Source organism: Macaca nemestrina, chromosome 12 (assembly GCF_043159975.1).
Source record: "Macaca nemestrina isolate mMacNem1 chromosome 12, mMacNem.hap1, whole genome shotgun sequence".
NCBI lineage: Eukaryota > Metazoa > Chordata > Mammalia > Primates > Cercopithecidae > Macaca > Macaca nemestrina.
Genome location: NC_092136.1, coordinates 55,934,770 through 55,951,001, shown reverse-complemented (window position 1 = coordinate 55,951,001; position 16,232 = coordinate 55,934,770). Strand labels below are relative to the sequence as shown.

Below are 16,232 nucleotides of genomic sequence, written 5' to 3'. Positions count from 1 at the left end.
TCAAACACGTGCTGCCTTTATCTGTTTGTGGGAAGTGTTACGATCTTCTAAAACAGAAAACGTACTTTGAGGGGCCAACAGGAATAATCAAATACCATGCTACTGTAGAATAAATTAGAGCCTGGCTCAGTCATAATTATGTTTCCTTTCTCACTGTTTCCTTGCAAAATAAATGATCAGTTGATTTTTAATGGCACTACATAACCTACTAAAGACTGCTCAAATTAGCAACTTTCTTTTAACTTCTATTCCAAAATAGGAATTCTGCAACTTCACCTGATCTTCACATGATTCTCTTGTGCTGTCTCATTCTTTAGCTTTTCTTCACTTTGTTATTCCATAGATTTTTCTTCCATGTTTCTGACCTCTATTCTTTTTTCTTTTATCTTCTTCCAACAGAATTTGGTAATCATCTCTCTGTAGAAGTCTCTTGAATTTATATTTTTAGCTGGACCTATCTTTCAAGTTAAAATTTCAAGTTAAAATTCTGCAATTTTCCGTGTTTCTGGACAGATCCACATAGAAGTCCAAGCTACGGGTAGCCTGTTTTATTATTAATAATTAATTAGGAAATCTTTAAAAAGTGGATTTCTGCCTTTTTTTTTTTTTTTGAGACGGAGTCTCACTCTGGAGTGCAGTGGCACCATCCTGTTCCTTCTGCCTCCATTTCCAGTCACAATTCCCAGTAAGTGATTCAAGTGTTTTTTTTTTTTTTTTTTTTTTTTGCCTGTAATATTTATGTCATCTCATACTTCACTCACTGTTTATCTCATTCCCACCTGCAAGACAAATGCTCATTTACCATTCATGGGCATATATGTCACAATTTTTGGGGAGTGTTCCTTGGGTCACCAGGAACTAATGTATTCTTACAGTACTTAGATTATATCTGTTTTAGAATACATATGCTATAATTTGTTTTACTAATCTATCTTCTCTGTACATGCGTGTGTTTAAGGGTGGAGATTTTGACTTGTTGGACTTTGTAGTCCTAATACTCAGGACGTGGTAGTATAGGACTTCAATGTCTCTGAACTGAACGGTACTATATTTCTTTTGGAGTAGAGAAAGAAACAGTCTTAGTAGGCTGCCTCATTCTTCTGAAGAATGAACAAAAGGGTTCAAACCTTTTTTCATCATATAAAAAAAAACTGTCCATCACATGAAAAAAGTTAATCATCACACAAAAAAAGTTGACAAGTTCAGAAAAATATTTCATAAATTAAAAATTAATAAATATTATAAAAATAAATTTAATAAGATTAAAAATACTGTTTATTCACTGGAAAACACAATTTAATTGTTGTAGAGCTTCTGAGTAAATTGCCCCAATTTCCTTCTATCACAAGTTTAAATAGTACATATAAACTAATCTTAATAAAGAACATTAGTTCTAAACTAATTATAATAATTCACAGTTTCTCAGAAGCAGAAGTTTTTCAGCAGCAGTAGGATAGAGTGACAGTCTTTCACAACTAGAAAGGAAAAGTGGGAGAAGCAAGGAGAGGTTGTGCTGAAAGGGAAGAGGAGGAGGAGGAATGCTAAACTGTCTTAAAGAACAAGAAGAAAATGAAGGGAGGAAATAAAAGCAATACACTAATTATCTGACCATTCTAAAATTCTGCTGTGCTGGAAAGATGTGCTGTAATAAACACATTCACATCTTTTCCAGGCCAAATTTGGATTCAGCCAGCACTGACACTTGTCTTCACTCGCAAACATTTTTCTGCTAATTTGTTTTTAAGTTTAATATTTGGTTTACAGCAGAAAAAAAGATGAAAAAAGACCCTTCATCACCCACTCACTCCCCCATCTTTTTTTTTTTTTTTTTTTTTTTTTTTGAGACGGAGACTCGCTCTGTCGCCAAGGCTGGAGTGCAGTGGCCGGATCTCGGCTCACTGCAAGCTCTGCCTCCCGGGTTCCTGCCATTCTCCTGCCTCAGCCTCCCGAGTAGCTGGGACTACAGGCGCCCGCCACCTCGCCCGGCTAGTTTTTTGTATTTTTTAGTAGAGAAGGGGTTTCACCGTGTTAGCCAGGATGGTCTTGACCTCCTGACCTCGTGATCCGCCCGTCTCGGCCTCCCAAAGTGCTGGGATTACAGGCTCGAGCCACCGCGCCCGGCCCCATCTTTTTTTTTTTTGGGCAAAAATATAATCCCTTGAGACCTATTGTAGGAAATGCAATGTATCCAGATCATGAAGTCTGAAAAAAAAACAAAATTCTTTTCCTATTTTGTAAATTTTTAAGAACCTATCATTTACCAATTAAAAGTGATGACTTATGAAATATCTATTTTTTATATTTCTATAAGATTTTTCTTCTAGCCACAATATCAATACTATGGAAAATGGGCATATTTGTATTCCATCAGAATTACCTACAAACTCTCATATCTATAGTAGGACAACCAGAATCCATATTAATTACTAAGGCAAAACCAGTATTCAAGGAACTTCTGAATTATCAGTGAAATACAAAAGTGTATTTAGTGTAATTTTGAAAACTATGTTTCCTATTAGAAATATGTGAAAATGGCCAGGCATGGTGGCTCAAGCCTATAATCCCAACACTTTGGGAAGCCAAGCGGGAGGATCACTTGAGCCCAGGAGTTTGAGACCAGCCTGGGCAACAGAGTGAGATGTCATCTCTACAAAACAAAAAAATTTTTAAAAATTAGCTGTGTGTGGTGGTGCATGCTTGCAGTCCTGCTACTGAGGAGGCTGAGGTGGGAGGATTGCCTAAGCCCAGGGGATTGAGGTTGCAATCAGCCAAGATGGCATCATTGTACTCCAGCTTGGGTGACAGAGCTAAAAACCCGTCTCAAAAAAAAAAAAAAAAAAAAGAGAGAGAAATATATGAATATTTGAAACTTATAAATAATACTATGTAACAATTAATTAAACCATAACATCTTGACTTTGCCCCCTCTAAGCCAAAACTTAATGAAGTATCCTTGCTGGTTATATGTGTGAAAATGGCTGAAGAAATTAGAGAGTAGGAGTGATGCCAACTCAATATCTCTAAGCAAAAATATTTTTTAAAAGTTTCTAGAGGTATGCTTCATAAATTGTAACTCATTTGAAGAACTCTATTATAGTTAAAGAACATGAGGTTTGAAATCAAACAGAATTGAGTGAGTCCTGATCTGACATTTACTAGCTAGGTAGTATAGATTCTTTCCAAGCCACATTTCCTTCACCTTAAAATGGAATAAAATTTCATTGGGTTAGATTAGGTACTGCAAGTCAAACGTAGCATCTTGTATGCAGTAAAAGTTCAGTAAATATTAGCTCTCTTTATTATTCCTATCATCTTCCTCTGGACTGCCATTCTTTACCGTGTTCTGTTAGGTAAATGGACTTACACAAGAAACACCAGGCTGTGACATGAAAAACACAGATTTTACTTTACTCATGTTAGGGAGTATCGGCTGGGGGAAGAATTAGTGCTAGAGTCTGATGGTGGCAGGAAAGTCACCACTTAGCTAGCTCAGGAAATGCTGTGACTCTCTATACTTTAACGACACTAACTGATTAGGTCAGTTAGATTTACACAAATGACACAAGTGACTTTTCTAACTGCTTCTCTGGTTATGTAAGTTAGATTCATACAAATGACACAGATTACTTTTTCCAGGTAGACTTTCCTATTACCCTACCCTGAATTTACTTGCCATCGGCTTTCATATTTTGAAATGGAAATAACAACTAGGTCTAAAAATTTTATTTACAGCCAGAAAAACTAGTGGGTCTTTATGTAGAATGTATAAGCCAAAGCTAAAATTCAGCAATCAAGAAATTAAATAACTATAAAATCAGGTAGAAATGTAAATTTATATTTCTTTAGACTGAGGAGTGATGTTGTACATCTCACATTTTTTCCTAATATATTTATAAGATAATTAGTTTAATTATATATTATATACTGAATTAGACACATTTTGAAATAATACAGGTTACCTAAACCCTCCAGGTGTGGAAAATTCTTAATAATTAGCAGTCTTAAATCTTCTAACGACATGGGTGAACCTCAAAACCATCATGCTCAGTGAGAGAAGCAACACACAAAAGAACATACATTGTATAATTCCCTTTAAATAAAATGCCTAGAAAAGACAAATTTATAGAGACAGAAAGCAGATTAGTGGTTGCATGGGGATGGGGAGTGACTGTGAATGGGCATAAGGTTTCTTTTTGGGGTGACAGAAATGTTCTATCTATCTATTTATTTATTTCCATTTTTTATTTTTGAGACAGTCTCACTTTGTCGCCCAGGCTGGAGTGCAATGGCGTAATCTTGGCTCACTGCAAACTCCGCCTCCCAGGTTCAATTGATTCTTCTGCTTCGGCCTCCCAAGCAGCTGGGATTACAGGAACGTGCCACCACACCCAGCTAATTTTTGTATTTTCAGTAGAGACAGGGGTTTCACCATGTTGGCCAGGCTGGACTTAAACTCCTGACCTCAGGTGATCCAACTGCCTCGGCATCCCAAAGTGCTGGGATTACAGTCATGAATCATCACTCCTGGCCTATTTATTTATTTACTTACTTATTTTTGTTTTTGAGAAATGTTCTAAAATTAGACTGTGGTGATGGTTTTACCACTCTGTAAAACACTAAAATTACTAAAATACATACTTAAAATGGGTGAATTTTATGATATATAAATTATACTTCAACAATCTTCTTCAAACAAGTAAGTCTTTTTAATGGCTAGATACTAGAAAATAATTTTTTACATGTTGGAGAATTTTGAAGAAAAAATATGTTTCTCCTGAGACTGAGTGTCTGAATAATGCTCTTATTCTGAAGACCTAACTCAGTCAATAAAACTTCCTCAAATGCCAACTACATGTGGGGATCTTTAGAATCTGGAAAGGCTTCATGTCAGGATGATTGCATTTAAGGTGAATAGGGTATTTATTTTTCCTCCCAGGGTAAACATAGGCTATAATGGGTACCAAAGGAGAAAGTGTTAGCTCTCCTGGGAGTCATTTTGAGTATCAATAACAGATGTGCCTCAAAGAAGTAATGGGAGGGCTTTGCCATATTTTGACAGATTCCAGGAAACCCTCCGGAATACCCTGGTTATTAAGAACTACAGCAGGGTGACCCTGAGGTGCATGGTTCACTGCAGAGAAGGCATTAAGTTAAAGGTGGCAGCCGGGTATGTGGCTCATGCCTGTAATCCCGGCACTTTGGGAGGTTGAGACAGGTGGATCACCTGAGGTCAGGAGTTCAAGACCAGCCTGGCCAACATGGTGAAACCCCATCTCTACAGTAAAAATACAAAAATAATCCAGGCATGGTGATGGGCACGTGTAATCCCAGCTACTTGGGAGGCTGAGGTGGGAGAATCGCTTGAACCCAGGAGGCAGAGGTTGCAGTGAGCCGAGATTGCGCCATTGCACTCCACCCTGGGCGAAAAGAGCGAAACTCTGTCTCAAAAAAGAAAAAAAAAAAGTTAAACGGTGGCTTGTGGTAAAGGGGCCATGACTTTCACTGTTGCTCACTGTTATTGTTGGGAAGGAATAATACAAAAGTATTCTATTGTGGTTCTATTTCTGCTCTATTGGGTTTTACTTTATTATTTCCCTTCTAAAAAAGTAACCTTTAGATATGAACCCCTGCTTTACATATTCTCCGTATACACTCTGGCTCTGAATTTAATAAACATAATCTTTAAATGAAAAGGGCATAAGTAAATCAATGAGTAGCTCAATGTTATTATTCATCAACTTTGAAATGATTCATCTACTGTCAACAGCTGACCAATGGATATGAAAGGCCATTAGTATGTGTCCTGAGGGTAAGGATTATGTGTTACTACTAATCTGTGATTACTCTGAAACAGACATAAGCACAGGGCTTGCCATATCTAATAAACTGAAATCAAAACTGAAAGTACCATATAAACAACAAACATAAGTATAAAAGATTACATTATTTTTCACAGTAAAAGTAATCCTGAGAATTTAAACCTGGCTGTTAAGGTACCACCTTCAAAGAAGGCTTCCATAAGAGTTAGTGAATCACATGTAACTTAGTAAAAGAGGAAAGAAGGAAGAAGGAACTGTAGGCTTACAATCTAGGGGACAAAGTAATTTGTGGTGGCTGTTGCATGACAAATTCCAAAGGATCTAAGACAGGAAATGTTACAAGTGGGAAATCTTGAACACTTTGACACTAAATAAAACTCTAAAAGATAAACATAACCTTTCATCTGGGCTAATGAAATATTCTGCTCATATGAGATTAGTAGGTACATATATGCCATCTTTTCATTAAAAATATAAACGGAGTAATTAAAAATAATTAGGTATATGTGCTATTATGAGAGGATGACCAAGACGTACTACTAAGTGAAAAAATCAAGGTGTGAAAATAGTGTAAATGGTTTCTTTTTGTTAAAAAGATACTTTTTTTAAAAATTATTTTTTATTTTTATTTTGAGACATAGTCTCGCTTTGTCACCCAGGCTGGAGTGCAGTGGCATGATCTCGGCTCACTGAAGCCTCTGCCTCCTGAGTTCAAGCGGTTCTCCTGCCTCAGCCTCCCGAGTAGCTGGGATTACAGGTGCACTCCACCATGGTTGGCTAATTTTTGTATTTTTAGTAGAGATGGGGTTTCACCATGTTGGCCAGGCTGGTCTCGAACTCCTGACTTCAAATGATCCACCACCAAAAAAAAGAAAATTTTAATCTGCATATGCTGGCAGTAATGCATGACTCTTTCCTGGCCCCTCACCCCCACTCCCACTCCTTTTCGCCAGGAAGGAAACCAATGGTTCAGAGGAAATGGGATGAAGGTGGAAAAGGGAACTTTTACTTTGCATTTTGTTCCTTTCTGTACTATCTGGAATATATATATATGAATTTCTTTTCTTTTTTTTTTTTTTTTAAGATGGAGTTTTGCTCTTGTTGCCCAGGCTGGAGTGCAATGGTGTGATCTCGGTTCATGGCAACCTCCACCTCCGAGGTTCAAGTGATTCTCCTGCTGCAGTCTCTCAAATAGCTGGGATTACAGGCATGCGCCACCATGCGCCGCTAATTTTGTATTTTTAGTAGAGATGAGGTTTCTCCATGTTGGTCAGGCTGGTCTTGGACTCTCGATCTCAGGTGATCCGCCCGCCTCGGCCTCCCAAAGTGCTGGGATTATAGGCGTGAGCCACCGTACCTGGCCCGTGTGTGTGTGTGTGTGTGTATATATATATATATATATATATATACACACACACACACACATAACTTTTACTTAAGATAATGTCCATCTGGTTGGTGGCATTGCAGATCAGTTTGATTTTTAAAAATTATCTGCAGTATTAGACTATTAATATAAGTTCCTAGGGACCATGTCAATGTTTGATTAATGTTGCTGCCCATGATGTTGCCTGTCATAGTAGCTTTTTATATTGAGATACCCAATAAACTTTTGTTCCATTGAAAAAAATTAATAATGTTATTTAAAATATTTTAAATATTTTTAAATATTTGTTTATTTAAATATTTTAAATATTTAAATAAACAAGACAAGCAGCTGAGTCCCTTCTCTGAAGCAATGCTAGCAAGACCCAGGAGTTTATACTGGCTGGACAGTATGAGGATGGCTAATTTGCAATTTGTGCCCAGGATAATGCAATTTATATCTACTTCCTTAATCAACAAATCTAATATGCACTAGAAATAATTTTCCAAAAGGTACAGATTTAGAAAATATCCGAGAATCAGTGTGATCTACCTTACCTAACCCCTCTGTAATCAATGCAGTACTTCTTTCTTCCAAACTTATCCTTCTCTGTCTTGCTTTGTGATACTGGAACTGGCCCTTATAAACATTTCTCCTTTGCCAAAATGCAGAATATTAAGCTTTGCCAGTAAAGATGCTGAAGGAACACTGCAGTAGGAAGTGGATTCTCTTCCTATTTCTGGTGTACTTTCTCCTTCTTGCTACTGTGGTAGGCACCTACTGGTGGTGTGTGGGACTACAGTGGCAGTGCTCACTATCTATACAGTTTCAGCGGTACCCCAGGTGGTAGCTTCCTATCAAGTTTCACTGGCACCCTAGAAGTTTCAGGGCCATCCTAATGGGTGGCTTCTTAGCAAGTCTTGCCAGCACTCCAGCAGGCAGTTTACTGCTTGCCAGTTCTGGTCTGTTGAAATTTTATGCCATCCAGTGGCCACAACACCTCTCCAACATGATCTGAATCAGCCTAGATCTGGGGAGGGGCTTTCTTCCAAGTCTGCTTCTTTGTTGGGTACTATGCCTGAGCTCTAGAGGCAGTAGTTGCTCCCTATATTCTATTCCTGTACTCTTAAGAATTCTCTTTACCTCTTAGTACTTAATCCCCTATTACTACTTAATAACTCCCTATATTAAAATTTCTGGTCAGGTGTGGTGGCTCACCCCTGTAATCCCAGCACTTTGGGAGGCCAAGGTGGGCAGATAGCTCGAATTTAGGAATTTGAGACCAGACTGGGCAACATGGTGAAACTCTGTCTCTACGAAAAATTACAAAAATCTGCTAGACGCGGTGGCTCACACTTGTAATCCCAGCACTTTGGGAGGCCAAGACAAGAGGATCATGAAGTCAAGAGATCAAGACCATCCTGGCCAACATGGTGAAACCCCGTCTCTACTAAAAATACAAAAATTAGCTGGGTGTGGTGGCACGCACCTGCAATCCCACCTACTCAGGAGGCTGAGGGAGGAGAATTGCTTGAACCTGCGAGGTGGAGGTTGCAGTGAGCTCAGATCGCACCACTGCACTCCAGCCTGGGTGACAGAGCAAGACTCCATCTCAAAAAATAAAACAAAAAAAAAAAAGATTAGCTGGGTGTGGTGGCGTGTGCCTGTAGTTTCAGCTACTTGGGAGGCTGAGATGGGAGGATCACTTGAGCCCAGGAGGCAGAGGTTGTAGGGAGCTAAGATTGTGCCACTGCACTACAGCCTGGGCAACAGAGTGAAACCCTGTCTCAAAAAAATAAAAATAGGCTGGGCACGGTGGCTCATGCCTGCAATCCCACCACTTTGGGAGGCCGAGATGGGTGGATCACCTGAGGTCAGGAGTTCGAGACCCGCCTGACCAACATGGTGAAACCTCATTTCTACTAAAAATACAAAAAATCAGCCAAGTGTGGTGGTGTATGCCTATAATCTCAGCCACTTGGGCAGCTGAGGAGAACCGCTTGAACATGGGAGGAAGAGGTTGCAGTGAGCCGAGATTGCGCCATTGCACTCTAGCCTGGGCAACAAGAGCTAAAACTCCATATCAATAAATTAATAATAAAAATAAAAATAAAAATAAAATAAAATTTCTCTGTTCAAATTACTGGTGTGGTTTCTGCTTCCTGATTGGACCTTGACTGATTCATCCCTAAACCAAAACAATCCAAAACAAACTCATCCAACAACAAACCATGCCAACCACAAAAAATCAAATCCAAGCCCACCACTAAAACATTAAGTATGTATGATTACTCTGCTAACAGAGAGAAACAGTATGGCAGTTACCAAACTTGTTACCTTATTGCTTCTTGAAGCTGACTGTGCATGTGGCTGAATAGTAAGTGAGCTGCTACCACAGAATTACTGTGCATTATTGCATATTTCAAAAGGACGTATTAAATGCATTGTTCCAAGTGTGGGTGGTTATCTAATGCTTTACAAGTCTTTCACGGGAAAAGAAATTTGCTGATTTTTGTCTGCCATAAGAATTAATCTATTTATGAAAAAGCATAGATATAACTGTAATAAGTGACAGAATTTTAAAAAATCACTTTGAACATTCCGCAAAATTCTCAGAAGGTTCACAGAAATTACCAGTAAAGTTAAACTCTATTTTCCGGCTTCAATGTCATTCATTCAATAAATATTTACTGAGTGGCCCTGGAACATAGCAGTAAAGAAGACAGACAATATCCCAGCCTCATGGAATTTACTTTCTATGATGGGGAAAAAACATGTAAACAAACCAATATGTAACATAAATTCAGATGTTTTAAAGTGTTATAAAGAAAATTAAGGAAAAGGATGTAATGGGTGTGGGTGCTATTTTAGGAGATGATTTAGTGTTCTATATTAAATTTCCTACACATAGCAATAAATGTTATAATAAATATAACCACAGATATATCTTAGGCATACTACTAAGAGGACAGGACTCATGTAGTTCCATAATAAATCAAACTGAATACATTTATGTAAATCGTAACAAGCTTATATATGGACCAATGAAACTTACCCTATAGAAAGCACTGGTCAAAGGGAGTAATGCTGCGGCAATGTTATATTCTTCTAAACTTGAACAATCCTTTAAGCAAAACAAAGACAAAAGAGCATTAGGATACTTTTACCAGAAATCACAAATATATGGGAACTAACATCTGGAATACACTGTTTACTGTCCTATGGGGTTTTTACCTTTTTATTTTTATTTTGCAGAGGACCTGATGGAGGGGTTTGTACTTTTATTCCAAACTGCCATTAAGGCATAGCTAGGTAAGTTTTGGGGTAAAAAACTGTGTGTGAAGCACATTCTTTTTTTTTTTTTTTTTTTTTTTTTGAGATGGAGTCTTGCTCTGTTGCCCAGGCTGGAGTGCAGTAGTGCCATCTCGGCTCACTGCAAGCTGCGCCTCCCGGGTTCACACCATTCTCCTGCCTCAGCCTCCCAAGTAGCTGGGACTACAGGCGCCTGCCACCACACCCAGCTAATTTTTTTTACTTTTAGTAGAGATGGGGTTTCACCACGTTAGCCAGGATGGTCTTCATCGCCTGACCTTGTGATCCGCCTGCCTCGGCCTCCCAAAGTGTTGGGATTACAGGCATGAGCCACTGTGCCTGGCCCACATTCTTTTGTAAATAATGTAAAAGTACATTTGAGAAAGGTATTTTCATACACTATTGCTGAGTAGCCACTTTTACTTTCCTGCTCCACAAAGATTGTGTTAAAAGTTGTGTAACTTACACAAATTTTTTTTGGAGGGGGTTTTAGTATGTTTACCAACTATATTCCATTGAGACTAAGATACATTTTTTGCACATTTTAACACTTCTGAGATTGGGATCATCTTATAATTGACTGGAGGTATTTTTTTCTCTCTCACTGTTATATAAAAAGGGTTATCTTGCAGGCCGGGTGCGGTGGCTCATGCCTATAATCCCAGCACTTTGGGAGGCCGAGGCAGGTGGATCGCCTGAGGTCAGGAGTTGGAGACCAGCCTGGTCAATACGGTGAAACCCTGTCTCTACTAAAAATACAAAAATTAGCCAGTCATGGTGGCGGGCGCCTGTAATCCCAGCTACTTGGAAGGCTGAGGCAGGAGAACCGCTTGAACCCAGGAGGCGGAGGTTGCAGTGAGCCAAGATCCTGCCACTGCACTCCAGCCTGGATGACAGAGTGAGGCTGTCTCAAAAAAAAAAAGGAGGGGTGGGTGGCGTGGGGGATCTTGCTATTGATCAGACAAGATATATCACTGATTCTAAAACCCATTGAGTGAAATGCTAATGAACAGAAAGTTCAGGAAATCTCAGTGGGAATGTAAAATGGCACAGTGACTGTGTATAGCAATTCCACACACACAAAAAATAAAGAAATATATAATTACTGTATATTACAGTTATTCTTCTGGACATATACCCAAAAGAATAGAAAACAAGAACTCAAACAGGTTTCTGTATACTCATATTCACAGAAGCATTATTCACAATAGGCAAAAGGTAAAAGTGACTCAGGTGTCTACTGACAGATAAGTGAATAAACACAATGCGGTGGAGAGAGGTTCCAAGATGGCTGAATAGGAACAGCTCCAGTCTGCAGCTCCCAGTGTGAGTGAGGCAGAAGACGGGTGATTTCTGCATTTCCAACTGAGGTACTGGGTTCATCTCACTAGGACTTGTCAGACAGGAGGTGCAGCCCATGGAGCAGGGTGGGGCATCGCCTCACCTGGGAAGCACAAGAGGTTGGGGAATTCCCTTTCCTAGCAAAGGGAAGCTGTGACAGATGGTACCTGGAAAATCAGGACACTCCCACCCTAATACTGCGCTTTTCCAATGGCCTTAACAGATGGCACACCGGGAGATTATATCCCGTGCCTGGCTCAGAGGGTCCCACACTCATGGAGCCTCACTCACTGCTAGCACAGGAGTCTGAGATCGAACTGCAAGGTGGCAGTGAGGCTGAGGGAGGGGTGTCCACCATTGCTGAGGTTAGAGTAGGTAAACAAAGCCACCAGGAAGCTTGAACTGGGTGGACCCCACTGCAGCTCAAGGAGGCCTTCCTGCCTATGTAGACTCCACCTCTGGGGGCAGGGCATAGCTGAACAAAAGGCAGCAGCAACTTCTGCAGACTTAAACGTCCCTGTCTGACAGCTTTGAAGAGAGTAGTGGTTCTCCCAGCATGGAGTTTAAGATCTGAGAACAGACAGACTGCCTCCTCAAGTGGGTCCCTGACCTATGAGTAGCCTAACTGGGAGGCACGTCCCAGGAGGGGCCCACTGACACCTCATATAGCCGGGTGCCCCTCTGAGACGAAGCTTCCAGAGGAAGGATCAGAAAGCAACATTTTCCGTTCTGCAATATTTGCTGTTCTGCAGCCTCCGCTGATGATACTCAGGCAAACAAGGTCTGGAGTTGACCTCCAGCAAACTCCAACAGACCTGCAGCTGAGGATCCTGACTGTTAGAAGGAAAACTAATGAACAGAAAGGACATCCATACCAAAACCCCATCTGTATGTCACCATCAAAGACAAAAGATAGATAAAACCACAAAGATGGGGAGAAAACAGAGCAGAAAAGTTGAAAATTCTAAAAATCAGAGCACCTCTATTCCTTCAAAGGAATGCAGCTCCTTGCCAGCAACAGAACAAAGCTGGATGGAGAATGACTTTGATGAGATGAGAGAAGAAGGCTTAAGACGATCGGCAGTAACAAACTTCTCTGAGCTAAAGGAGGATGTTTGAACCCATTGTGAAGAAGCTAAAAACCTTGAAAAAAGATTAGATGAATGGCTAACTAGAATAAACAGTCTACAGAAGTCCTTAAATGACCTGATGGAGTTGAAAACCATGGCATGAGAACTACATGACACATGCACAAGCTTCAGTAGCCAATTTGATCTAGTGGAAGAAAGGGTATCAGTGATTGAAGATCAAATGAATGAAATGAAGCGAGAAGTTTAGAGAAAAAAGAGTTAAAAGAAATGAACAAAGCCTCCAAGAAATATGGGACTATATGAAAAGACCAAATCTATGTCTGATTGGTGTACTTGAAAGTGATGGGGAGAATGAAACCAAGTTAGAAAATACTCTTCTGGATACTATCCAGGAGAACTTCCCCAACCTAGCAAGGCAGGCCAACATTCAAATTCAGGAAATACAGAGAACACCACAAAGATACTCCTGGAGAAGAGCAACTCCAAGACACGTAACTGTCAGATTCACCAAAGATGAAACGAAGGAAAAAATGTTAAGGACAGCCAGAGAGAAAGGTTGGGTTACCCACAAAAGGAAACCCATCAGACTAACAGCAGATCTCTCGAGAAAAACACTACAAGCCAGAAGAGAGTGGGGGCCAATATTCAACATTCTGAAAGAAAAGAATTTTCAACCCAGAATTTCATATCCAGCCAAACTAAGCTTCATAAGTGAAGGAGAAATAAAATCCTTTACAAACAACAAATGCTGAGAGATTTTGTCACCACTAGGCCTGCCTTACAAGAGCTCTTGAAAGGAAGCAATAAACGTGGAAAGGAACAACCAGTACCAGTCACTGCAAAAACATACCAAACTGTAAAGACCATTGATGCTAGGAAGAAACTGCATCAACTAACGAGCAAAATAACCAGCTAACATCATAATGACAGGATCAAATTCACACATAACAATATTAACCTTAAATGTAAACAGGCTAAATGCTCCAATTAAAAGACACAGACTGGCAAATTGGATAGAGTCAAGACCCATCAGTGTACTGTATTCAGGAGAGCCATCTCACATGAAGACACACACATAGGCTCAAAATAAAGGGATGGAGGAAGATCTACCAAGCGAATTGAAAGAAAAAAAAAAAACAAAAAACAGGGGTTGCAATCCTAGTCTCTGATAAAACAGACTTTAAACCCACAAAGATCAAAAGAGACACAGAAGGCCATTACACAATAGTAAAGGGATCAATTCAACAAGAAGAGCTAACTACCCTAAATATAAATGCACCCAATACAGAAGCAGCCAGATTCATAAAGCAAGTCCTTAGAGACCTACAAAAAGACTTAGACTCCCACACAATAATAATGGGAAACTGTAAAACCCCACTTTACACTGTTGGTGGGACTGTAAACTAGTTCAACCATTGTGGAAGACAGTGTGGTGATGCCTCAAGGATCTAGAACTAGAAATACCATTTGACCCAGCCATCCCATTACTGGCATATACCCAAAGGATTATAAATCATGCTACTACAAAGACACATGCACACATATGTTTATAGTGGCACTATTCACAGTAGCAAAGATTTGGAACCAACCCAAATGTCCATCAATGACAGACTGGATTAAGAAAATGTGACACATATACATGATGGAATACTATGTGGCCACAAAAAAGGATGAGTTCTTGTCCTTTGTAGGGACATGGCTGAAGCTGAACCATCATTCTGAGCAATCAATCGCAAGGACGGAAATCAAACACCGCATGTTCTCACTCATAGGTGAGAACTGAACTATGAGAACACTTGGACACAGGGTGGGGAACATCACACGCTGGGGCCTGTCATGGTGAGGAGGGAGGTGGGAGGTATAACATTCGGAGATACACCTAATGTAAATGACGAGTTAACGGGTGCAGCACTCCAACATGGCATATGTATATATATGCAACAAACCTGCACGTTGTGCACATGTACCCTAGAAATTAAAGTATAATAATTTTAAGAAGTAATAAATAAATAAGAAATAAATATTTTTTTATTTATTTTAAGAAATAAATAAAAAACAAAACAAACAAAACACACAATGTGGTATATAAGCACACACACATAGATGTATGGAATATTCAGCCTTAAAAAGAAATTCTGGCACATGCTACCACATGGATGAACCTCGAGGACATCATTATGCTAATCTTTTTTTTTTTTTGAGACAGAGTCTCACTCTGTCACCCAGAGATGGAGTGCAGTGGCATGATCTCAGCTTACTGCAACCTCTGTCTCCCAGGTTCAAGCGATTCTCGTGCTTCAGCCTCCTGAGTAGCTGGGATTATAGGCACATGCCACCACACTTGGCTAATTTTTATATTTTTAGTAGAGACAGGGTTTCATCATGTTGGCTAGGCTGGTCTCAAACTCCTGACCTCAAGTGATCTGCCTGCCTCAGCTTCCCAAAGTGCTGGGATTACAGGCGTGAGCCACCATGCCCAGCAGATATTTTCATACAGTTATATTAACCAGTTCTTCCTCTATCTGGCAGTGGGGTCCAACGTGGCCAGAATCCAGAATAGTGCCCACAATGGCTGCAAATGTGGCAACTGATTTCCCTAGTGGCTGAAGAATAGTGATTAAAGCCCTGACCTTAGACAATGTAGCTATCTCCATCAAAAGTCCTCATCCATCCATTATTTTATATGTTTGCATGAAATTATTTTAAACTCATAGAGCTGGGACCTTAGACATCAATTATTCCCGTGCAATTCCTCCACTTTCCAGATTAGAGAAAAGAGGCATAGATGTCAGCCACAGAACCACAACTGGAATCTAGATTTATCTACCTATTGGTGTGGTGTTTTTTCCTCTAGACACTGCCTTTTGTACTTGCTTTCCTTTAATTTGTGAGGCAGAAAATACGGATTGTCTGAACTTCCAGCACTAATTTTAGAGTGTGAGGGTGGTGAGAACAGACCTGACCAGGAGAGCAGCAAAAAGCTTAGAGCTGCCTAAGTGCACTAATGCCCGAGACAAGCACTCTAGAAAACAGGAGGAAGAGTCAGAAGGGAAAGAGAATATACCACAGATAATCTTTGCCTATTTCAAACTACTGCTGTGGATGGGGAGGTTCTAGTACCGCCCTGAGGAAAAAGGAAGAAACTTTCTTTCAAGAGCTTAGCCTAGAAGTGGCTATCTAGTCTAAAGCCAGTCTTTCTAGCCTGAGTGCTTTTGGTACTAGGATCAGCTAAAAATGTTTTCAATTGAATTTCATGTATTGTCAATTCCGAAAAACAGTTTAGAATCTACTGCATGTTCTATT

General features: G+C 39.8%; 1 protein-coding gene across 7 annotated transcripts in view; it reads right to left on the bottom strand.

The window, feature by feature from the left end:
- The window catches only part of LOC105488765 (SET binding factor 2), a 547,946-nt gene that overhangs the window by 136,546 nt on the left and 395,168 nt on the right, over positions 1-16,232 (bottom strand). For all 7 annotated transcript variants that reach the window (XM_071075110.1, XM_071075112.1, XM_071075109.1 and 4 more), the window contains exon 17: positions 10,241-10,309. In XM_071075110.1, coding sequence (XP_070931211.1) covers positions 10,241-10,309 — 69 coding nt within the window. The remainder of the gene's footprint in view (positions 1-10,240; positions 10,310-16,232) is intronic.